Genomic DNA, 25,994 nt, shown 5'->3' with positions numbered 1-25,994 from the left:
CTTGTCACTTACTTGTATGTGTGATTCCAAAAACTTGTTCTGTTAGATTTACATGGATGATACATGTTCTCTTTACATATTATGACTCTTTCTTGGGATTTGTGGAAATGGGTTCGATAAATCTGGTATTTTGGGGTAAGGTATTCGTTTGACTGACTCAGTCGAAATTGGATTTTTCTTAGGTTTTCCTTATGATCCCTTACTTAGGTGTATGAGGGGGAGTTCTATCGTTCCGACTGTACATTCCTAGATCTTCTAAGAGAGGTCGGGTATCCTTTTGTGTAATGTGTACCTGCTAAATGGTTAATTTGGTAATGGATAATCTGTATGTAGAGAAAATACCATATATTAAAAAATTAAAAAATTAATTAATTAGTTCTCATTCAGTAGACTGCGTTGTTTCTTGGGTTATGGTTCTCCTCGCTTGTACTCTCATTGGGCCCTAGACTCCTTTCTTAGGCAGAGTGTCTTGACCGTTATAGTATCTTCCCCTTTGATGACTTAGGATTGGAAGGATTCTTCACAATGATTATTTCAGAGTTAGTAAGTGAGAGAGATCTTCCTTGTTGTTTAGACCTCTGGGGAACAGGCAGTCTAGTTCAAAGATCCATCTTGACTCTGATATCAGTAGTTGTCTTTCGTAGTCTCCTCCTCTCCAGTTGGGTTTCACTTTTTGGATCCCATAGAAACTAAGATCTTTCATGTTGCCTTTGTGTTGTACCGTAAAGTGCCTGTATAGTGCAGTTTCTGTGCTTCCGTGCTCAATTTGTAGTATGTGCTCCCGAATTCTATCTTTAAGGCATCTTGAAGTCTGGCCGACATACTGGAGACCGCAGCTGCATTGCACTATGTAGATAATTCCTTTATTGTTACATCTGATCAGATCTTTGATGGTATGTTTCTTTGTCGAATAATGGGAATGAAAGTGTTTCGTCTTTAAGCCTCTTTTGCAAGCCTTGCAACTGGGGCAAGGAAAAAAACCTTGTATCTGTTTGCCTGATATGTCTCTATCTTTTGTTGTTCCTAGGCAAGGAATACTTGGGGCCAAGATGTTCTTTAGGTTGTTGGATTTCCTATAGATAAATCTTGGTTTATCCATAAGAGTTTCTCCAATTATGTCGTCATTTTTGAGTATGTGCCAATGGTTCTTTATAATTTTTTCTATGGTTCTCCTATTTTCGCTATACTGAGTAATGAAAGCGACATCTATTGCATTCGAGTTGTTTTCAGTCTTGTTATCCTTGTTTTTATACTGAAGTAGTTCACGGCGGTCTCGTCTCCTCACTTCTTCTATATCTTTATTCAGTTTATCTTCTCCATATCCCCTTTCCATGAATCTTGACTTGAGTTTTTCTGCCTGTGTCTCCCAAAGGTCTTGGTCGGAACAGTTCTTCTTTAGTCTCAGTAGTTGTCCTTTTGGTATATTTGCTTTCCAACTTGCGTGATGACAGCTTTCACTATGGATGTAATTATTACAATCCACAGGTTTAAAGTACGTGGATGTCTTCAGTTTTCCATCCTCTATTGTTATTTTGAGATCCAGAAAGGTGATTTCAGTACTGCTGATCTCATAGGTGAATTTTAAGTTACAAATATTGTTATTCATAACATTGATGGTATGTTCCAGATCTTCCCTGGGGCCCTTCCATATCATAAGTATATCATCTATGTACCTATGATAGGATACCAGGTCCGCGCCGGCTGGGCAGGACTCCCAAAAGATGTTCTCCCATCTGCCCATGTACAGGTTGGCGTAGCTCGGCGCGAACCTGGTCCCCATAGCTGTACCACACAGCTGTCTATAGAACTTTCCGTCGTGGTTGAAATAGTTGTGAGTCAATATGTAGCTTATTCCCTCTAGAATGAATTTCTTTTGAGGTTCTGGTACTGTGTTGTCCTTATTCAAGAAATGTTCTACTGCCTCCCGACCTCCTTCGTGTGGTATACTGGTGTATAAGGAGGTGACATCGCATGTTACCAGTAGATAGTTGTCCATCCATTTTGTGTTCTCCAGGATGTTTAGTATCTGTGTGGAATCTCTTATGTAGGATGGTAGTTGTAATACATATTTTTGTAGTTTCTTGTCCAGATACTCGGATAAATTACTCGATAGGGACCCAATCCCTGATATTATTGGTCGTCCCGGGGGGTTGGTGAGTGTCTTATGTATTTTGGGAAGGTGGTAGAAGACTGGGGTTATGGGGTGCTTGATGTTAATGTATCTATATTCCTTTGTATTGAGGATTCCATTTTCATGTGCCTCCCCTAGTAAGCCTTCTAATTCTTCCTTGTATCCTCCTACTGGATTCCTTCCCAAAACTTCATATGTTTCCTTATCTGATAGTATTCTTGTACATTCGTTACCGTAGTCCTCTTTATTCAGGATTACGATCCCGCCACCTTTGTCTGCGGGTTTAATCACCAAGTTCTTGTTCTTCTCTAGGGATCTTATCGTCTGCATTTGGCTCTTCGTGAGGTTGTGTCGATGTTTATTCAATTTGTTCTGGCTGATGTTCTTTAGGTCACTGCATACCACGGTGTCAAAGGCTTCTATAGCGCTGCCTTTGCTGTGGATTGGATAAAAAGATGACTTGGGTTTAAGGTCAGAATGTTGATATGGGTCCAAGCTTATGAACAAGCACCCAGTACCCCAAGAGAGATACAAGGAAGAATTAGAAGGCTTACTAGGGGAGGCACATGAAAATGGAATCCTCAATACAAAGGAATATAGATACATTAACATCAAGCACCCCATAACCCCAGTCTTCTACCACCTTCCCAAAATACATAAGACACTCACCAACCCCCCGGGACGACCAATAATATCAGGGATTGGGTCCCTATCGAGTAATTTATCCGAGTATCTGGACAAGAAACTACAAAAATATGTATTACAACTACCATCCTACATAAGAGATTCCACACAGATACTAAACATCCTGGAGAACACAAAATGGATGGACAACTATCTACTGGTAACATGCGATGTCACCTCCTTATACACCAGTATACCACACGAAGGAGGTCGGGAGGCAGTAGAACATTTCTTGAATAAGGACAACACAGTACCAGAACCTCAAAAGAAATTCATTCTAGAGGGAATAAGCTACATATTGACTCACAACTATTTCAACCACGACGGAAAGTTCTATAGACAGCTGTGTGGTACAGCTATGGGGACCAGGTTCGCGCCGAGCTACGCCAACCTGTACATGGGCAGATGGGAGAACATCTTTTGGGAGTCCTGCCCAGCCGGCGCGGACCTGGTATCCTATCATAGGTACATAGATGATATACTTATGATATGGAAGGGCCCCAGGGAAGATCTGGAACATACCATCAATGTTATGAATAACAATATTTGTAACTTAAAATTCACCTATGAGATCAGCAGTACTGAAATCACCTTTCTGGATCTCAAAATAACAATAGAGGATGGAAAACTGAAGACATCCACGTACTTTAAACCTGTGGATTGTAATAATTACATCCATAGTGAAAGCTGTCATCACGCAAGTTGGAAAGCAAATATACCAAAAGGACAACTACTGAGACTAAAGAAGAACTGTTCCGACCAAGACCTTTGGGAGACACAGGCAGAAAAACTCAAGTCAAGATTCATGGAAAGGGGATATGGAGAAGATAAACTGAATAAAGATATAGAAGAAGTGAGGAGACGAGACCGCCGTGAACTACTTCAGTATAAAAACAAGGATAACAAGACTGAAAACAACTCGAATGCAATAGATGTCGCTTTCATTACTCAGTATAGCGAAAATAGGAGAACCATAGAAAAAATTATAAAGAACCATTGGCACATACTCAAAAATGACGACATAATTGGAGAAACTCTTATGGATAAACCAAGATTTATCTATAGGAAATCCAACAACCTAAAGAACATCTTGGCCCCAAGTATTCCTTGCCTAGGAACAACAAAAGATAGAGACATATCAGGCAAACAGATACAAGGTTTTTTTCCTTGCCCCAGTTGCAAGGCTTGCAAAAGAGGCTTAAAGACGAAACACTTTCATTCCCATTATTCGACAAAGAAACATACCATCAAAGATCTGATCAGATGTAACAATAAAGGAATTATCTACATAGTGCAATGCAGCTGCGGTCTCCAGTATGTCGGCCAGACTTCAAGATGCCTTAAAGATAGAATTCGGGAGCACATACTACAAATTGAGCACGGAAGCACAGAAACTGCACTATACAGGCACTTTACGGTACAACACAAAGGCAACATGAAAGATCTTAGTTTCTATGGGATCCAAAAAGTGAAACCCAACTGGAGAGGAGGAGACTACGAAAGACAACTACTGATATCAGAGTCAAGATGGATCTTTGAACTAGACTGCCTGTTCCCCAGAGGTCTAAACAACAAGGAAGATCTCTCTCACTTACTAACTCTGAAATAATCATTGTGAAGAATCCTTCCAATCCTAAGTCATCAAAGGGGAAGATACTATAACGGTCAAGACACTCTGCCTAAGAAAGGAGTCTAGGGCCCAATGAGAGTACAAGCGAGGAGAACCATAACCCAAGAAACAACGCAGTCTACTGAATGAGAACTAATTAATTAATTTTTTAATTTTTTAATATATGGTATTTTCTCTACATACAGATTATCCATTACCAAATTAACCATTTAGCAGGTACACATTACACAAAAGGATACCCGACCTCTCTTAGAAGATCTAGGAATGTACAGTCGGAACGATAGAACTCCCCCTCATACACCTAAGTAAGGGATCATAAGGAAAACCTAAGAAAAATCCAATTTCGACTGAGTCAGTCAAACGAATACCTTACCCCAAAATACCAGATTTATCGAACCCATTTCCACAAATCCCAAGAAAGAGTCATAATATGTAAAGAGAACATGTATCATCCATGTAAATCTAACAGAACAAGTTTTTGGAATCACACATACAAGTAAGTGACAAGCTCACTTGAACACCCGACACACACCATAGAAATAACCAATCTATGATACAAATATAATTTTAATATATTTTTAATACATTTGTTTTTAAACATAAAATTTTCATATTTAGACAACATCTTAAAAATTGTTTTTTGGTCCGATGCTCTAACACTTCCGGTATAACGAAAAGAACCGGAACCGGAATCAGTAAAACTAGAACTTCCGGTTTTGACCAAATCAACTTCCGGTTTCGGAACGAACATCCGGTTGAGCAAAATTCAGGTTAGCACTAAATAGACTAACAGGTTCTGATTCAAGAAGATATCAGAGAAGTCTTACTAAGATAAATAAGAGGTTGGCCATATTAAAAGATACGATTAAGTCATAAACGAACATTATAAATAACGAACATAGAATTGAGATTAATCAGTCACTTCCGGTTTACAACTTCCGGTATCAGGGAGTCAACTAATTTTGGCGCAATTTTTTGGCGCAATTTTTTTGGCGCAATTCCAAGAGAGTCCCCATTGGCCATACATCACTATAAAAGACCATGCTCACCCATACTATACCATATACTAGTCTTGAGAAAGGCCCAAGCAGTGGGCCGAAACGCGTTGACATCTATATGGTGAGCTATATTTCTTGATTTATTTACATTTTAACAGTATTATACTATGTTATTTTTCTTTATTTTTTAGGCTTTGAGGATATCCCAGCCCTTTCATTGTTACCTTTCATCGTCATATTTTTATACCTTTCTATTTACAAATACCATTTTATCTCTAAATGCCTGGGAATTGAGGGATCTGAAAACACTTTTTACACCCTAACATTAGATAAATAAGAAGCATCGGAAGTAAAGAGACATTTCATAAGGACTATCTTAGGACATACAGTTACTAGGACATATACCATATTGTTATGATTTTGTAGAACAATCTGTATAAATCTTTGATTATATATTTATTTGTTTATCAAATATCTGTTTATTATCTATGCTAAAACATTATTAACTGCCTTATTTTAGTTATTATTTTAGTTTTTATTGTCCATTTATTGTCCATTTAATGTGTATTGTTTCACATTTTCTTTGACACACATTGTCACATTTTTTGTTGATACATACTCTCACTCACATGGATTTTTAATTTTCCATTTTTTAATTTTTTAATTTTTTAATTTTTTACATATTTTTATGTAATTTTGAGATTAAATCACTTTAATCACAATTTGATATCACATTGTTTTTGGATATCACAGTTTTCTAGATGTGTACACACTAGTTTGCTTCCAAATACTATTTTTCATTTTTTGTATTTTTTGTCCAAAGATTTTTTATTTTTACTCATTTTTCACTGCATACCACTATTTTCTCACATATGACCCTCATGGACACATTATTTAGAGTTTAGTTCTGCTTATATATGTATAAGATTATGTTTATATAGGACATTTGTCCGAGACATATTTTGCTCAGAATTAGTCTTAAATTAAGTGGACACCAATCCACCAATCAGTTATCATTTTTTAGTCATTTTATTACCTTTATATATTTTATACTTTTAACATACATCTTTTTGTACCATGGATTTATGCCTATGAATCGTATATTGTATCTGTAATAAATTGTGTAAAACTATACATTTCATATCCATTTCTATTACTACATCAGCATTTACAATTAACACTAGAAATAAACCCCACCTAAAGGGTCTTTTTCCTGCTCCAGTGTGAACACATCACTCACACACACACACTAGACCTTGACTTAATTGTTGTTTACCCTTGGTCCCATCCTCTCTCTAAGCTGCCTCATTTTACAGATGCAAACATACAAGGCGGAAAATACACTGCTGACAGTATAATGACTTTCGTTTCTAGATCACACAGTTAAAGATAGAAAACAATCCCTTTGCAAAAGGATTTCGAGGAAGTGATGACATGGAGCTTCACCGCATGTCCAGGATGCAGAGGTAACACATCCATCCCTGTGTCTACACCCTGCCTGTATTATTTGACTTTACTGATGCAGTAGCTACTGGAATTATGGAATAAAGGAAAACCATACTACAGTGTCATTTGTGCATTTGTGACTACAACCGTATGTATTTAATTGAACACTGCTTTTATCCCTAATTCAAGGAGCAGGCTTCAATGAAAGTTGACTAAAATGCTTTATTGTTTTTCCTTTGTTATATAACTATAACAAGATCTTCTTTGCTATGCTAAGCCATGCAGTCTTTTCTGACAGATAATAGAAGTTAGGGGAAGTGAGAGAAAATTGTTTACACCATGCCTGTAGAAAGACCAGCTATACAACATACCTGGGGCGCGATCCGATATACTGCGTAGTTTTCGGCGCAAGCAAGGTAGCCGCGCCGCCCGTAGTTTCACCTCGCACATCAGGGTATTACATATACCCCGCCGGCAGTTGCTAAAGTGCCGTAAGTCGAACAAACTAGTGATGTCCAGAAATGAGCGTAACTTTAGAAACTGCCTGCGCCTAAAAAAAGTAACTAAAATATTAAATCTTCCGTAACTGTCTAACACGCCTCCCAAAAATAGCCCGACACGTATACCCCTATATCCGCAATCCCCCCTCTCACTCCTAATAATAAATGTATTAACCCCTAGACCGACAACCCCCCACAATGCAATAAGCCTAATTAGTAACCCCTAAACCACCATAGCCCACACCACAATAAACCTATCCTAGTATTAACCCCTAAACCGCTGCTCCCGGACCCCGCCACGCCTAAATAAAGTGTTTAACCCCTAAACCGCCGCTCCCGGACCCGCCGCCAGCTACATTAAATGTATTAACCTCTAATCTGACCCCCCTACACCGCCGCCACCTACATTAAATATATTACCCCCTAAACCTAAGTCTAACCCTAACACCCCCTAACTTAATTATTATTTAAATAAATCTAAATAATATTAATATTATTAACTAAATTATTCCTATTTAAAACTAAATACTTACCTATAAAATAAACCCTAAGATAGCTTCAATATAATTAATAATTACATTGTAGCTATTTTAGGATTTATATTTATTTTACAGGTAACTTTGTATTTATTTTAGCTAGGTACAATAGCTATTAAATAGTTAATAACTATTTAATAGCTACCTAGTTAAAATAATTACAAAATTACCTGTAAAATAAATCCTAATCTAAGTTACAAATACACCTAACACTACACTATCAATAAATTAATTAAATAAATTAGCTACAATTATCTAAAATAAAATACAATTAAATAAACTAAACTATATTCCAAAAAAACAAACACTAAATTACAAAAAATAAAAAAATATTACAAGAAGTTTAATCTAATTACACCTAATCTAAGCCCCCTAATAAAATAAAAAAGCCCCCCAAAATAATAAAATTCCCTATCCTAAACTAAATTACAAATAGCCCTTAAAAGGGCCTTTTACGGGGCATTGCCCCAAAGTAATCAGCTCTTTTACCAGCCCTTAAAATGGCTTTTTGCGGGGCATTGCCCCAAAGTAATCAGCTCTTTTACCTGTAAAAAAAAAGAAATACAATACCCCCCCAACCTTACAACCCACCACCCACACACCCCTACTCTAAAACCCACCCGATCCCCCCTTAAATAAACCTAACACTACCCGATTGAAGATCACCCTACCTTGAGCCGTCTTCACCTAGCCGGGCCGAACTCTTCATCCGATCCGGGAACAAGTGGTCCTCCAGCCGGGCAGAAGTCTTCATCCGATCGGGGCAGAGGAGGTCCTCCATCCAGCAGAAGTCTTCATCCAAGTGGCATCTTCTATCTTCATCCTTCCGGCGATGAGCGGCTCCATCTTGAAGACCTCCGGCACGGAACATCCTTCTCGGCCGACGACTACCCGACGAATGGCTGGTCCTTTAAATGACGTCATCCAAGATGGCGTCCCTCGAATTCCGATTGGCTGATAGGATTCTATCAGCCAATCGGAATTAAGGTAGGAAAAATCTGATTGGTTGATTTAATCAGCAAATCGAATTGAAGTTCAATCCGATTGGCTGATTGTATCAGCCAATAGAATTGACCTCACATTCTATTGGCTGATCCAATCAGCCAATCAGATTGAACTTCAATCCGATTGGCTGATTAAATCAACCAATCAGATTTTTCCTACCTTAATTCCGATTGGCTGATAGAATCCTATCAGCCAATCGGAATTCGAGGGACGCCATCTTGGATGACGTCATTTAAAGGACCAGCCATTCGTCGTGTAGTCATCGGCCAAGAAGGATGTTCCACGCCGGAGGTCTTCAAGATGGAGCAGCTCATCGCCGGATGGATGAAGATAGAAGATGCCGCTTGGATGAAGACTTCTGCTGGATGGAGGACCTCTTCTGCCCCGATCGGATGAAGACTTCTGCCCGGCTGGAGGACCACTTGTGCCCAGATCAGATGAAGAATTCGGCCCGGCTGGGTGAAGACGGCTCAAGGTAGGGTGATCTTCAATGGGGTAGTGCTAGGCTTATTTAAGGTGGGATCGGGTGGGTTTTAGAGTATGGGGTGTGTGGGTGGTGGGTTGCAATGTTGGGGGGTATTGTATTTCTTTTTTTTACAGGTAAAAGAGCTGATTACTTTGGGGCAATGCCCCACAAAAGCCCTTTTAAGGGCTGGTAAAAGAGCTGATTACTTTGGGGCAATGCCCCGCAAAAGGCCCTTTTAAGGGCTATTTGTAATTTAGTTTAGGATAGGGAATTTTATTATTTTGGGGGGCTTTTTTATTTTATTAGGGGGCTTAGATTAGGTGTAATTAGATTAAACTTCTTGCAATATTTTTTTATTTTTTGTAATTTAGTGTTTGTTTTTTTTGTAATATAGTTTAGTTTATTTAATTGTAATTAATTGTAGTTAATTTATTTAATTAATTTATTGATAGTGTAGTGTTAGGTGTATTTGTAACTTAGGTTAGGATTTATTTTACAGGTAATTTTGTAATTATTTTAACTAGGTAGCTATTAAATTGTTATTAACTATTTAATAGCTATTGTACCTAGCTAAAATAAATACAAAGTTACCTGTAAAATAAATATAAATCCTAAAATAGCAACAATGTAATTATTAATTATATTGTAGCTATCTTAGGGTTTATTTTATAGGTAAGTATTTAGTTTTAAATAGGAATAATTTAGTTAATAATATTAATATTATTTAGATTTATTTAAATAATAATTAAGTTAGGGGGTGTTAGGGTTAGACTTAGGTTTAGGGGTTAATTAATTTAATGTAGGTGGCGGCGGTGTAGGGGGGTCAGATTAGAGGTTAATATATTAAATGTGGGTGGCGGCGGTGTAGGGGGTTCAGATTAGGGGTTAATAAATTTAATGTAGGTGTCGGTGGGGTCCGGGAGAGGCGGTTTAGGGGTTTAACACTTTATTAGATATTGCGGTGGGGGATTGAGGTTGACAGGTAGATAGACATTGCGCATGCGTTAGGTGTTAGTTTTTTTTTTGTAGGCATTTTAGGGAGTTACGGTGCTCCCATACTCAGCGCAAGGCCTGCTACGGCTGCTTTTTATGGCGAGGTGAAAATGGAGTAAATTTTCTCCATTTTCGCCACATAAGGCCTTGCGCTGGATATTGGATACCAAATTGCACGGGTTTTATATGTTAGTCTATGGGGAAAAAACTACGTCCGACGGGTGAAATATACGTGCCGCATTTATATGCGGCGCTGTATATAGGATACCAAACCCGCACAAAAACCGGCATCGCCGGCTTTTGCGGGCGATGCTGCATATCGGATGGGGCCCCTTATCTGCAGACTACTAGACATAATCTAACGGTAAAATAAAAATGAGACTGTTCAATCAAAGGTAGTATATTCATTGATTTAAAGGGACACTAAACCCAAAAAAATTTCCTTCATGATTCAGATAGAGAATACAATTTTAAACAACATTCCAATTTACTTCTATTATCTAATTTGCTTCATTCTTTAGATATCCTTTGTTGAAGAAATAGCAATGCACATGGGTGAACCAATCACACGTGGAATCTATGTGCAGCAGCCAATCAGCAGCTACTGGGCCTATCTAGATATGCTTTTAAGCAAAGTATTTCAAGAGCATGAAGCAAATTAGATAATAGAAGTAAATTAGAAAGTTGTTTAAAATTGCATGCTCTTTCTAAATCATGAAATAAAACAACTGGGTTTCATGTCCCTTTAAGGATTACATTTTCAAGTTTAATTTTTTAATTTAAAAACAATGATTTTAAATTATTTGTGGTTTACATTAAGCATTACTTTGGTGAACATTTTGTAGACTTTCTCCTAATTTATGCTCCTCAAATTGCGTATCAATAAACCATATGTAAAACCTGGGCCCTTTGTATCAGTGCAGTAATTTTCCACTTTTAAAAACTGAACATTTGAGATCAACCCCTGACTAATATATAGACTCCAGTTATAAGGTATGTTGGTTTTTTTTTAATTCTGACAAATGGAAAGAAGTCAGATAGAGAAGTTCATGAATATATTAATGGGGCAATAGCATATGAATTAGAGCATCAATTTAGTGAAGGGGTTAACTGTAACATTTTGCTAACCCTTTGTGGCATATTTTATCAATATATTCTAGAATTAAGGGGTATTTATTTATTATGTTAAAATGCAAGATTTGATAACTAACCTCGTATACAGACAAAAAAAAAAACCATTATCAGCTAGATTACGAGTTATGCACGCTATAGGGAAATTAACAAACACAACAAAAGTTGCATTATTTACCCCCTATAGCGCTGCCATTACAAGTTTTGAAAAACCTGGCTTGTGCATGTGATATGGTGCTTTTAAGCTCCATACCGCACAAAAAACAAGCGCTGTTTTGACGTGCTAGTGCACGCTTTCCCCATAGACATCAATGGGGAGACCGGGTCAGAAAAAAGTCTAACACCTGCGATCGCGGAAAGAAAAGCTCTGTAACGCAGCCCCATTGATGTATATGGGGGGGGGGGGAAACATTTAAACCTAACACCCTAACATAAACTTCACGTCTAAACACCTACATAATGTTATTAACCCCTAATCTGCCGATATTGCCGCCACCTAAATAAAGCTATTAACCCCTAATCTGCCACTCCCAATATCGCCGCCGCTATATTAAAGTTATTAACCCCTATTCCGCCGCACCCCAACATTGCCCACACTATAATAAATCTATTAACCCCTCTTCCTCCGCTCCCCAACATCACTGCAACTAAATAAAGCTATTAACCCCTAAACCTCTGGCCTCCCACATCACTACTACTAAATAAACCTATTAACTCCTAAACTGCCAGCCCCCCACATCGCAACAACCTAAATTATACTATTAACCCCTAAACCTAACCCTAACGTAACCCTAAGCCTAACCCTAAACCTAACCGTAACCCTAACCCTAATACCCCCTAACTTTAATATAATTAAAATATAGCTAAATTAAACTTACAATTATTAACTAAATAATTCCTATTTAAAACTAAATACTTACCAGTGAAATAAAACCCAAACTAGCTACAATATAACTAATAGTTATATTGTAGCTAGCTTAGGTTTTATTTTTAATTTACAGGTAAGTTTGTATTTATTTTAACTAGGTAGACTAGTTAGTAAATAGTTATTAACTATTTAAATACTTACCTGTGAAATAAAACCCAAACTAGCTACAATATAACTAATAGTTATATTGTAGCTAGCTTAGGTTTTATTTTTAATTTACAGGTAAGTTTGTATTTATTTTAACTAGGTAGACTAGTTAGTAAATAGTTATTAACTATTTAATAACTACCTAGTTAAAAGAAATATAAACTTACCCGTGAAATAAAACCTAACCTGCCTTACGCTAAAACCTACCATTACAAAAAATAACAAATGAAATTATACAAAATAATAAAAATGATTCCTATTCTAATACCCTTAAAAAAAAAAAAAACACCCAAAAATAAAAAAAACCCTAATCTATAATAAACTACCAAGGGCCCTTAAAAGGGCCTGTTGTAGGGCATTGCTTTAAAGTTAACAGCTCTTTTGTTACAAAACAAAACAAACACCCCCTAACAGTATACAAACCCAAACCCCCAAAATAAAAATAAAGTAAAACCTAATCTACCCATTGCCCTGAAAAGGGCATTTGTATGGGTATTACCCTTAAAAGGACATTTAGCTCTTTTGCTGCCCAAGCCCTAATCTAAAAATTAAAAAATCACCCCAAAACAAAAAAAATACATTACACAAAATAACAAACAAATTATCAAAAATAATAAAAATGATTACTATTTTAATACCCATTTAAAATAAACCCACCCCAAAATAAAAAAAATCCTAGTCTAGTATAAACTACCAATAGCCCTTAAAAGGGCCTTTTGTAGGACATTGCCCTAAGTTAAACAGCTAACATTATAAACCCCCACCCCCCCAAACCCACAAAATAAAAAAACTATCTAAAAAACCTAATCTACCCATTGCCCTGAAAAGGGCATTTGTATGGCCATTGCCCTTAAGAGGCCATTTGGGTATCTTAGGCTTTTGTTAGGGTTAGGTTTTTTATTTTGGGGGGTTGGTTGGGTGGTGGGTTTTACTGTTGGGGGGTCTTTGTATTTTTTTTACAGGTAAAAAAGCTGTTTAACTTAGGGCAATGCCCTACAAAAGGCCCTTTTAAGGGCTATTGGTAGTTTATTGTAGGCTAGGTTTTTTTTTTATTTTGGGGGGCTTTTTATTTTTATAAATCTATAAGATTAGGTGTAATTTTGATAATTTCGTTTGTTATTTTTCGTAATTTAGTGTTTGTTATTTTTTTGTAATTTAGTCTTTTTTATTTTTTGTAATTAGCTACTTTGTAGTTTTTAGAGTAGTGTTAGGATTTTTTTAATGTGTAGTTTAGTTTATTTAGTTGGTAGTTATTTTAATTTTAGTTTAATAATTATATTTGATTGTTAGTTTAAACTTAGTTTTTGAATTTGAAAGGTAAGTTTTAATTTAATTTAAGCTAGGGAAATTGTAATTTTAATATAAAGTTAGGGTTATGGTTAGGTTTAGGGGTTACTAGTTTAAATTAGTTTATTGCGATGTGGGGGGGCTTTTGGTTTAGGGGTTAATAGTTTACTTTAGTATATTTCATTGAGGTTGGCTTTCGGTTTAGGGGTTAATCGGTTTATTATAGTGGCGGCAGTGTAGGGCTTAATAATTTTAGTACAGTGGGGGCGATGTGGGCGGACGGCAGATTAGGGGGTTAATAATATTTAAATAGTGTTTGTGATGCGGGAGGGCGGCGGTTTAGGGGTTAATACGTTTATTATAGTGGTGACAATGTCGGTGAGCAGCGAAATAGGGGTTAATATATTTTTTTAGTGGCAGCGATATCGGAAGAGGCAGATTAGGGGTTAATAAATTAAATATAGTGTTTGCGATACGGGAGGGCCTCGGTTTAGGGGTTAACAGGTAGTTTATGGGTGTTTAGTGTACTTTGTAGCAGTTTAGTTATGAGTTTTTTGTTACAGATTTGTAGCGTAAAACTTATAACTACTGCTTTTAGATGGCGTTACGGCTAAAAGGCTTGCAGGAACAGCTATACCGACAAGACTCGTAATGGCTGCGGTGCTGTTTTAACGCTGAAATTACAATTTTTTCAGCGTAAAAAAAGGAAAAGCACAACTTATAATCTAGCTGTATGTAAGTACTACTTGACAGCACCACAGCAATACACATAAATACACCACCTGAGCAAGTTACAGATTTACCATCAGCACTTGTGATCTGTCACATAGGTTTGCAGCTACAGTGCCATGAGAACATATAAATCTACAGCTTTTACCATTCAAACTGTTCTTTATCATGCATGTCAATATTACTTTCATCATTTAATTATTAAGCTTCCAAAAAGTGTTTGATAGGGATGGAAACCATTGCTTTGTTTGCTGCTGTAGGTCCATCTTTATTTGGTGTCAATCTTACAGTTTTATGGCTGTCAGTATGTCTCTGTTGTGTTCTTAGGGCTCTATTTATCATTCCAATTCTCCTATATTTTCTCCTAAAAGTTCTCATGAGAAATAATTCTCCTATTTATTATTCAAAAATACTCCTAAAATTGGGCAAGTTCGACTGCAAAATTCTCCTACTCTGTTCTAACTCTCCTTGGAGAACATGTTCTCCAAAAAAAGGGTTAAATTAGATCTTTTTAGTCGTATTTCATATAGTTCTCCTAATAATTCTCCTAGTTACAAATTTATCATTTATATTCTCCTGTGGAGGACTGAAAGTTCTCCTGCAAGTTCCTACCTTAAAGTTCTCCATAGCTAAAGTGGAGAACAGCATTAGAAATCTATTCTCTACCAGTTGTAGAACTAGTTACACACAAAAAAAGGGCTCTACAAGGTTAAAAAATTATCTATAACAAAGCACAATAATAATGGTTATTGGAGTGCAATAATAATTTATGATGGAGTAAAAAAAATAATATATAATGGAGCACCAAAATAATATATAACAGAGCACAAAAATTATATCTTTTGGGGCATAAAAATAAGATATAAAAAAGCGCTAAAATTGAAGCACAAAAACAATGAAAATGTAGATCTATTTTCATATATGAAAGTTTACTGAAGAGTGGCGTTAACAAAGTTACTAGGAAGGCTGTATAAAGATTTCTATTGGTTTATATATGATTGACATGGAGAATAGTTGCTTATTTTTAGTGATAAATAAGGAGAAGAGAAATTTATCATTAGTTCTCCCCAGCTCTCCTCAGCTCTCCCATGGAGAAAAAACAACTTTTCTCTTGTAAGGTGTATCCAGTCCACGGGTTCATCCATTACTTGTGGAATATTCTCCTTCCCAACAGGAAGTTGCAAGAGGACACCCACAGCAGAGCTGTCTATATAGCTCCTCCCCTAACTGCCACCCCCAGTCATTCTCTTGCAACTCTCGACAAGAAAGGAAGTATCAAGAGATATGTGGTGACTTAGTGTAGTTTTACCTTCAATCAAGAGTTTGTTATTTTTAAACGGTACCGGCGTTGTACTGTTTTTCTCTCAGGCAGAAATTAGAAGGAACAGGGGCAGGGCTTCTATTCAAATCTGTTTATAGTTCCCAAAAAAGAGGGAACTTTCAGACCAATCTTGGATCTCAAGATCCTAAACAAATTTCTCAGGGTCCCATCCTTCAAGATGGAGACTATCCGAACCATCCTCCCTATGATCCAGGAGGGTCAATATATGACTACCATGGACTTAAAGGATGCTTATCTCCACATTCCGATTCACAGAGATCATCATCAGTTCCTCAGGTTCGCCTTCTTAGACAGGCATTACCAGTTTGTGGCTCTTCCCTTCGGGTTAGCCATGGCACCAAGAATCTTTACGAAGGTTCTAGGGTCCCTACTGGCGGTTCTAAGGCCACGGGCATAGCGGTGGCTCCTTACCTAGACGACATTCTGATACAGGCGTCGACTTTTCAAATCGCCAAGTCCCATACGGACATTGTTCTGGCTTTTCTGAGGTCTCACGGGTGGAAGGTGAACGAAGAAAAGAGTTCTCTCTCCCCTCTCACAAGAGTTTCCTTCCTAGGAACACTGATAGATTCAGTAGAAATGAAATTTTTTCTGACAGAGGTCAGGTTATTAAAGCTTCTAACTTCCTGCCGTGCTCTTCATTCCACTTCTCGGCCATCAGTGGCTCAGTGTATGGAAGTAATCGGCCTAATGGTAGCGGCAATGGACATAGTTCCGTTTGCCCGCCTACATCTCAGACCACTGCAACTTTGCATGCTCAATCAGTGGAATGGGGATTACACAGATTTGTCCCCTCTGCTAAATCTGGATCAAGAGACCAGGGATTCTCTTCTCTGGTGGTTCTCTCGGGTCCATCTGTCCAGGGGAATGAGTTTCCGCAGGCCAGAGTGGACTATAGTAACGACAGATGCCAGCCTTCTGGGCTGGGGCGCAGTCTGGAACTCCCTGAAGGCTCAGAGTTCGTGAACTCAGGAGGAAGCCCTCCTTCCGATAAACATTCTGGAACTGAGAGCGATATTCAATGCTCTTCAGGCTTGGCCTCAACTAGCTGCGGTCAGGTTCATCAGATTTCAGTCGGACAATATCACGACTGTAGCCTATATCAACCATCAGGTGGGGACAAGAAGCCCCCTGGCAATGTTGGAGGTTTCAAAGATAATTCTATGGGCAGAGGTTCACTCTTGCCATCTCTCAGCTATCCATATCCCAGGAGTAGAGAACTGGGAGGCGGACTTTTCATCCGGGGGAGTGGGAGCTCCATCCGGAGGTATTTGCCCAGCTGATTCAACTATGGGGCAAACCAGAAGTGGATCTGATGGCGTCTCGTCAGAACGCCAAGCTTCCCTATTAAGGGTCCAGGTCAAGGGATCCCCAGGCAGCGCTGATAGATGCTCTAGCAGTGCCCTGGTCCTTCAGCCTGGCTTATGTGTTCCCACCATTTCCTCTCCTCCCTCGTCTGATTGCCAAGATCAAGCAGGAGAGAGCTTCAGTGATTTTGATAGCACCTGCGAGGCCACGCAGGACTTGGTATGCAGATCTGGTGGACATGTCATCCCTTCCACCATGGACTCTGCCGCTGAGGCAGGACCTTCTACTCCAAGGTCCATTCAAACATCCAAATCTAATTTCTCTGCGGCTGACTGCTTGTAGATTGAAAGCTTGATTTTATCAAAACGTGGTTTCTCCGAGTCGGTCATTGATACCTTAATTCAGGCTCGAAAGCCTGTCACCAGGAAAATCTATCATAAGATATGGTGTAAATATCTTCATTGGTGTGAATCCAAGGGTTACTCATGGAGTAAAGTCAGGATTCCTAGGATACTATCCTTTCTCCAAGAAGGATTGGAGAAGGGATTGTAAGCTAGTTCCTTAAAGGGACAGATTTCTGCTCTGTCTATTCTTCTGCACAAGCATCTGGCAGATGTTCCAGACGTTCAGGCGTTTTGTCAGGCTTTAGTTAGAATCAAGCCTGTGTTTAAACCTGTTGTTCCGCCATGGAGTTTAAATTTAGTTCTTAAAAGTTCTTCAAGGGGTTCCGTTTGAACCTCTGCATTCCATAGATATCAAGCTTTTATCTTGGAAAGTTCTGTTATTGGTAGCTATCTCTTCGGCTCGAAGAGTTTCAGAGTTATCTGCCTTACAGTGTGATTCCCCTTTTCCTGATATTCTATACAGATAAGGTAGTGTTGCGTACCAAACCTGGATTTCTTCCTAAGGTGGTATCTAATAAGAATATCAATCAGGAAATTGTAGTTCTGTCACTGTGTCCTAATACTTCTTCAAAGAAGGAACGTCTATTACACAATCTTGATGTGGTTCGTGCTTTAAAGTTTTATTTACAAGCTACTAAGGATTTTCGTCAAACATCTGCATTGTTTGTTGTCTACTCTGGACAGAGGAGAGGCCAAAAGGCTTCGGCATCTTCTCTTTCTTTTTGGCTGAGAAGTATAATGCGTTTAGCTTATGAGACTGCTGGCCAGCAGCCTCCTGAAAGAATTACAGCTCATTCCACTAGAGCGGTAGCTTCCACATGGGCTTTTAAAAATGAGGCCTCTGTTGAACAGATTTGTAAGGCGGCGACTTGGTCTTCGCTTCAAACTTTTTCTAAATTCTACAAATTTGATACTTTTGCTTCCTCTGAGGCTATTTTTGGGAGAAAGGTCTTGCAGGCAGTGGTGCCTTCCGTTTAAGTTCCTGCCTTGTCCCTCCCTTCATCCGTGTCCTAAAGCTTTGGTATTGGTATCCCACAAGTAATGGATGAACCCGTGGACTGGATACACTTTACAAGAGAAAACAAAATTTATGCTTACCTGATAAATTTCTTTCTCTTGTGGTGTATCCAGTCCACGGCCCGCCCTGTCACTTTAAGGCAGGTGTTTTTTATTTTTAAACTACAGTCACCACTGCACCCTATAGTTTCTCCTTTTTCTTGCTTGTCTTCGGTCGAATGACTGGGGGTGGCAGTTAGGGGAGGAGCTATATAGACAGCTCTGCTGTGGGTGTCCTCTTGCAACTTCCTGTTGGGAAGGAGAATATCCCACAAGTAATGGATGAACCCGTGGACTGGATACACCACAAGAGAAAGAAATTTATCAGGTAAGCATACATTTTGTTTTTTATGATATATATAGGCGCACATGTGCACCTTTCCTAAGGAGAGCTGTGGAGAACAGAAAGGAGAATTCCCTAAATAATTGAGAGCCCTTAATGTCATATATTAGCACACTGTATTTACCAAATATTTCCCCCTATTTCACCTCTAGCAAAGAGTATCCAGTAGTTCCAAGAAGCACAGTCAGACAAAAAGTATCCTCCAACCACAGCCCATTCACCTCAGAACCCCGGAACATCACAGGGTCCTCTAACCTCAGCTCCCAATACCAGTGTGAGAACGGAGTGAGCAGCACTTCTCAGGACCTTCTTCCCTCTTCAAACTCTTATTCCACCTTGCCCCATGAACCTGGCCCTATTTACCACTGTAACAAGAGGAAAGGTAAGTGTGCAGTATTTTGGCATAATCAGAGTGTGACTTGATACATGCCACTGAAAGATGTATACGTTAAAGAGATGTTACAAAACATTTTAATGAGGGGTTGCATATTAATCTGTGAGTTGCATAGAAGTTTTACACACATTTTGTATGCAATACAAATGTGTAGACAGCCTCTGTAAAAAAATATTTATTATTTAATATTAGATACAAGTTTTTTTGTTTTTTTTAATGAGAAAGATAGGATTTTGCCAGGTCTTGGAAGCATCACTTTAATGAATGTCATTAAATGTGCAACGTGACTATACATTGGCAAATCAAACAATATTGTATTTTATTATTTATTTGACTGTGCTTGTTCTATTCTAGCTAGAACTCATACTCTATGTTTTATATATGCTGCAGTTTGCTTTACCCAACTATATGCTACATGGCCCTATGATCACATTTAAAGATGATAAGATGAACATACTCAAGAAGGGGTTTCAATAGTATATCCCTGCACTCCATAACACTGTAAATTTTGCAAACAGTTTTAAATGCTTTTGTCTACATATTTTGTCCACATACATAATTGCTTATATTAGGCATATAAAAAGATGTTATTTTAATATCTGTTTAAACTTCCAGTATATTTATTACCTACCCTATTTTTTAGGTATATTTCTTTGAAAATATGATTTTATAAGGGAATGCTTATTTATAAATTTACATTCTGAGACATTTATTACACTGTAATAATGCAAGTGTCCTGTCAGATGTAGTATACTTTTAAATTATTTGATAACAAACTAGTCATATTCCAGCACCTGAGTATTTTTATTAGGTGTCCATACTACCAGAGTTTTGTATCACAACCATAGGTAAACTGTAAAAATGCCAAAAATTAGCAGCGCAAATTAAAAAATGACTCCTTTATTTTGCCAAAACACTTAAAAAGGCAAATTACATTTTGCGCTCATGCTTTTAAAGGGACAGTCTACTTCAGAATTTGTATTGTTTAAAAAGATAGATAATCCCTTTATTACTAATTCCCCAGTTTTGCATAACCCACACGGTTATATTAATATACTTTTTACCTCTATGATTACCTTGTATCTAAGCCTAACAGACTGCCCCCTTATTTCAGTTCTTTTGGCAGAATTGCATTGTAGCCAATCAGCGCTGACTCATAAATAACTGCACTGGAGTGAGCACAATGTTATTTATGGCACACATGAACTACCACTGTCTATCTGTGACAAACTGTCAAAATGCACTAAAATAAGAAGCAGCCTTTAAGGGCTTAGAAATTAGCATATGAGCCAACTTAGGTTTAGCTTTCAAGAAAGAATACCAAGAGAACAAAGCAAATTTGATGATAAAAGTAAATAGGTGAATTGTTAAAATTGCATGCCCTATCTGAATCATGAAAGTTTCATTTTGACTAGACTGTCCCTTTAATCATATCATACCATACATTATTCTACAGCACATTTAAATACCCATCCCTTTCTACATTTAACACTTTCATAAACTAAATAATATGCAAATTCCTCCTGTATATCGCCCCCAATGCAGAAAATATAATCTATATACACATGTATACAAAAAACTATTCCTATCAAAAACAAAGTAACCTAGTTACAATTTTTTAGAAATAAAATATAACGTCTGTTTTATTTGTATCATGATCATGTTTACATGTTGCCCTTATACAGATAAGCACAGTTTAAACCTATTCATTCCTCTGATACCAAAGCATCTAATTTTTAAATCCAAACGGCTTCAAAAATAGCTCTCTGTTCCCCCCCTTCTTAGAAAATTAACCTGTTCTAAGATAAGGAATCTCAATATGTGTCCTGCTGAGATAAAATGATGGGCCACGGGGGGTGCATCTAACACTTCATATTACTTTTGTGTTGATTTCTTCTTTATGGACTTGTCTACTGGTCTCCCCACATAAATCATCCAACAATAATATTTAATTAAGTAAACCACTTAGGGGTTGGTTTATGAAGCAGCGGATGCTGCCTTCTACCCACTCCGCTTCAGTTCCGCCTGAAGCGGAAGTTAAGAAGCAGCGGTCCTAAGACTGCTGCTCCTTAACTCGTCTGCCACCTCTGAGGTGGCAGACAACAATCAGCCCGATCGAATACGATCGGGTTGATTGACACCCCCTGCTAGCGGCTGACACCCCCTGCTAGCGGACATGATTCGCTATAGCGGATCATGTCTGTCCTTACCATGATAAATTTACCCCATAGTCTACATTGCAGATTTAATGTCCTCTGATGTTATATTTTCTTCCTGTCCTCGGGAGACAAAATACTGAACTCTGTATTATACTTTTTCAGTTTGAACAATTTAAACAAGGGACACATCACAAAATATTTGTATCAGTGTAGCTTTGATCTAAAGTTTTTTTTGATCCAATATTTACTATCACAAGTCTATCTTTTAAGTTACTACCTGTTTTAATATGCTGGCATTCAGAATTATTGCATACCAGAGTTACAATTCTGTAAATGCCAAAGCCTACACAATACATTCTTCATCTGTTTACTCAAACTACAATACTGACTTACAAACACCATCTTAGATGACTTTGGATCTTTAGTCTTAACCTGTACTGGACATTGTTTTGCATCTCTATATTAGAGACAATTGTCTCACTCTCATAAATTTGCTTCTAGATTAAGACCTTACTAAGAGATTAATGCAGGGTGGATAAAAATCAATTATTAAAAAAGAAGAAGTTTTCTTCTGTTATGTGATCAGTCCACGGGTCATCATTACTTCTGGGATATAACTCCTCCCCAACAGGAAATGCAAGAGGATTCACCCAGCAGAGCTGCATATAGCTCCTCCCCTCTACGTCAGTCCCAGTCATTCTCTTGCACCCAACGACTAGATAGGATGTGTGAGAGGACTATGGTGATTATACTTAGTTTTTATGACTTCAATCAAAAGTTTGTTATTTTAAAATAGCACCGGAGCGTGTTATTACTTCTCTGGCAGAGTTTGAGGAAGAATCTGACAGAGATTTTTTACTATGATTTTAACCGGAGTCGTTAAGATCATATGGCTGTTCTCGACCATCTGAGGGAGGTAAAGGCTTCAGATCAGGGGACAGCGGGCAGATGAATCTGCATTGAGGTATGTGGCAGTTTTTATTTTCTGAATGGAATTGATGAGAAAAGCCTGCCATACCGTTAAAATGACATGTATGTATACACTTCAGTATTCTGGGGATGGTATGTCACCGGAACTACTGTGTTAAAGGTCACTAATCCTTTTAATAACTATTCTCATGTTAAACGTTTTTGCTGGAATGTAGAATCGTTTACATTGCTGAGGTACTGTGTGAATAAATATTTGGGCATTATTTTCCACTTGGCAGTTTTTTGCTTTAATTGTGACAGTTTCGTTTCTCTTCACTGCTGTGTGGGAGAGGGAGGGGCCGTTTTTGGCGCTCTTTGCTACGCATCAAAAAATTCCAGTCAGCTACTTTTATATTTCCTGCATGATCCGGTTCATCTCTGACAGATCTCAGGGGTCTTCAAACTTCTTTGAAGGGAGGTAAATTCTCTCAGCAGAGCTGTGAGAATTCTTATAGTGACTGTGTATAAAAAACGTTGTTTTGTTTTCTTATGTACAAATTTAATTAGTGTTGTTATTTACTAATGGGAACAAACCTTTGCTAAAAGTTGTGTTGTTTTAAAGTTTGATGCAATAACTGTTTTTTCAGTTCATTATTTCAACTGTCATTCAATCGTTAGTACCTCTTTGAGGCACAGTGCGTTTTTTTGCTAAAAAAGATTATAACCAAGTTGTAAGTTTTTTTGCTAGTGTGTTAAACATGTCTGACTCAGAGGAAGATATCTGTGTCATTTGTTCCAATGCCAAGGTGGAGCCCAATAGAAATTTATGTACTAACTGTATTGATGCTACTTTAAATAAAAGTCAATCTGTACAATGTGAACAAATTTCACCAAACAGCGAGGGGAGAGTTATGCCGACTAACTCGCCTCACGCGACAGTACCTGCATCTCCCGCCCGGGAGGTGCGTGATATTTTGGCGCCTAGTACATCTGGGCGGCCATTACAGATAACATTACAAGATATGGCTACTGTTATGACTAAGTTTTGTCTAAATTACCTGAACTAAGAGGCAAGCGTGATCACTCTGGGGTGAGAACAGAGTGCGCTGACAATGCTAGGGCCATGTCTGATACTGCGTCACAGCTCGCAGAGCATGAGGACGGAGAGCTTCATTCTGTGGGTGACGGTTCTGATCCAAACAGATTGGACTCAGATATTTCAAATTTTAAATTTAAATTGAAGAACCTCCGTGTACTACTAGGGGAGGTCTTAGCAGCTCTCAACGATTGTAACACTGTTGCAATACCAGAGAAACTGTGTAGGTTGGATAAATACTTTGCGGTACCGGCGAGTACTGACGTTTTTCCTATACCTAAGAGACTAACTGAAATTGTTACTAAGGAGTGGGATAGACCCGGTGTGCCGTTCTCACCCCCTCCAATATTTAGAAAGATGTTTCCAATAGACGCCACCACTCGGGACTTATGGCAAACGGTCCCCAAGGTGGAGGGAGCAGTTTCTACTTTAGCTAAGCGTACCACTATCCCGGTGGAGGATAGCTGTGCTTTCTCAGATCCAATGGATAAAAAATTAGAGGGTTACCTTAAGAAAATGTTTGTTCAACAAGGTTTTATATTACAACCCCTTGCATGTATCGCGCCGATTACGGCTGCGGCAGCATTTTGGATTGAGTCGCTTGAAGAGAACCTTAGTTCCTCTACGCTAGACGACATTACGGACAGGCTTAGAGTCCTTAAACTAGCTAATTCTTTCATTTCGGAGGCCGTAGTACATTTAACCAAACTTACGGCTAAGAACTCAGGATTCGCCATACAGGCACGCAGGGCACTGTGGCTAAAATCCTGGTCAGCTGATGTTACTTCTAAGTCCAAATTACTTAATATACCTTTCAAGGGGCAGTCCTTATTCGGGCCCGGTTTGAAAGAAATTATCGCTGACATTACGGGAGGTAAGGGCCACGCCCTACCTCAAGACAAGGCCAAAGCTAAGGCTAGACAGTCTAATTTTCGTCCCTTTCGGAATTTCAAAACAGGAGCAGCATCAACCTCCACTGCACCAAAACAGGAAGGAGCTGTTGCTCGTTACAGGCAAGGCTGGAAGCCTAACCAGTCCTGGAACAAAAGCAAGCAGGCCAGGAAACCTGCTGCTGCCCCAAAGACAGCATGAACCGAGAGCCCCCGATCCGGGACCGGATCTAGTAGGGGGCAGACTCTCTCTCTTCGCCCAGGCCTGGGCAAGAGATGTTCAGGATCCCTGGGCACTAGAGATCATATCTCAGGGATACCTTCTAGACTTCAAATTATCTCCCCCAAGAGGGAGATTTCATCTGTCAAGGTTGTCAACAAACCAGATAAAGAAAGAAGCGTTTCTACGCTGCGTACAAGATCTGTTAACAATGGGAGTGATCCATCCGGTTCCGTGGTCGGAACAAGGACAAGGGTTCTACTCAAACCTGTTTGTGGTTCCCAAAAAAGAGGGAACTTTCAGGCCAATCTTAGATTTAAAGACTCTAAACAAATTCCTAAGAGTTCCATCGTTCAAAATGGAAACTATTCGGACAATCTTACCCATGATCCAAGAGGGTCAGTACATGACCACAGTGGATTTAAAGGATGCTTACCTTCACATACCGATCCACAAAGATCATCACCGGTATCTAAGGTTTGCCTTCTTAGACAGGCACTACCAGTTTGTAGCTCTTCCATTCGGATTGGCTACGGCTCCAAGAATCTTCACAAAGGTTCTGGGTACCCTTCTAGCGGTACTAAGACCGCGAGGGATTTCGGTAGCTCCGTACCTAGACGACATTCTAATACAAGCTTCAAGCTTTCAAACTGCCAAGTCTCATACAGAGTTAGTTCTGGCATTTCTAAGGTCGCATGGATGGAAAGTGAACGAAAAGAAGAGTTCTCTCTTTCCTCTCACAAGAGTTCCATTCTTGGGGACTCTTATAGATTCTGTAGAAATGAAGATTTACCTGACAGAAGACAGGTTAACAAAACTTCAAAATGCATGCCGCGTCCTTCATTCCATTCAACACCCGTCAGTAGCTCAATGCATGGAGGTGATCGGCTTAATGGTAGCGGCAATGGACATAGTACCGTTTGCACGCCTACACCTCAGACCGCTGCAATTATGCATGCTAAGTCAGTGGAATGGGGATTACTCAGATTTGTCCCCTACTCTGAATCTGAATCAAGAGACCAGAAATTCTCTTCTATGGTGGCTTCATCGGCCACACCTGTCCAGGGGGATGCCATTCAGCAGGCCAGACTGGACAATTGTAACAACAGACGCCAGCCTACTAGGTTGGGGCGCTGTCTGGAATTCTCTGAAGGCTCAGGGACTATGGAATCAGGAGGAGAGTCTCCTTCCAATAAACATTCTGGAATTGAGAGCAGTTCTCAATGCCCTTCTGGCTTGGCCCCAGTTAATAACTCGGGGGT

The 25,994-nt window shown here is 38.7% G+C and overlaps 1 protein-coding gene across 1 annotated transcript in view; it reads left to right on the top strand.

The window, feature by feature from the left end:
• TBX5 (T-box transcription factor 5) overlaps window positions 1–25,994 on the top strand; it is a 212,320-nt gene that overhangs the window by 99,678 nt on the left and 86,648 nt on the right. The window contains exons 6-7 of the mRNA XM_053702156.1: window positions 6,818–6,909; window positions 19,217–19,446. Of these exons, the coding sequence (XP_053558131.1) occupies window positions 6,818–6,909; window positions 19,217–19,446 (322 nt within the window). The remainder of the gene's footprint in view (window positions 1–6,817; window positions 6,910–19,216; window positions 19,447–25,994) is intronic.

This window comes from Bombina bombina, chromosome 2, assembly GCF_027579735.1.
Source record: "Bombina bombina isolate aBomBom1 chromosome 2, aBomBom1.pri, whole genome shotgun sequence".
Lineage (NCBI taxonomy): Eukaryota > Metazoa > Chordata > Amphibia > Anura > Bombinatoridae > Bombina > Bombina bombina.
The sequence above is the reverse complement of the archived record's forward strand: the minus strand, read 5'-3'. Positions and strand labels throughout refer to the sequence as shown.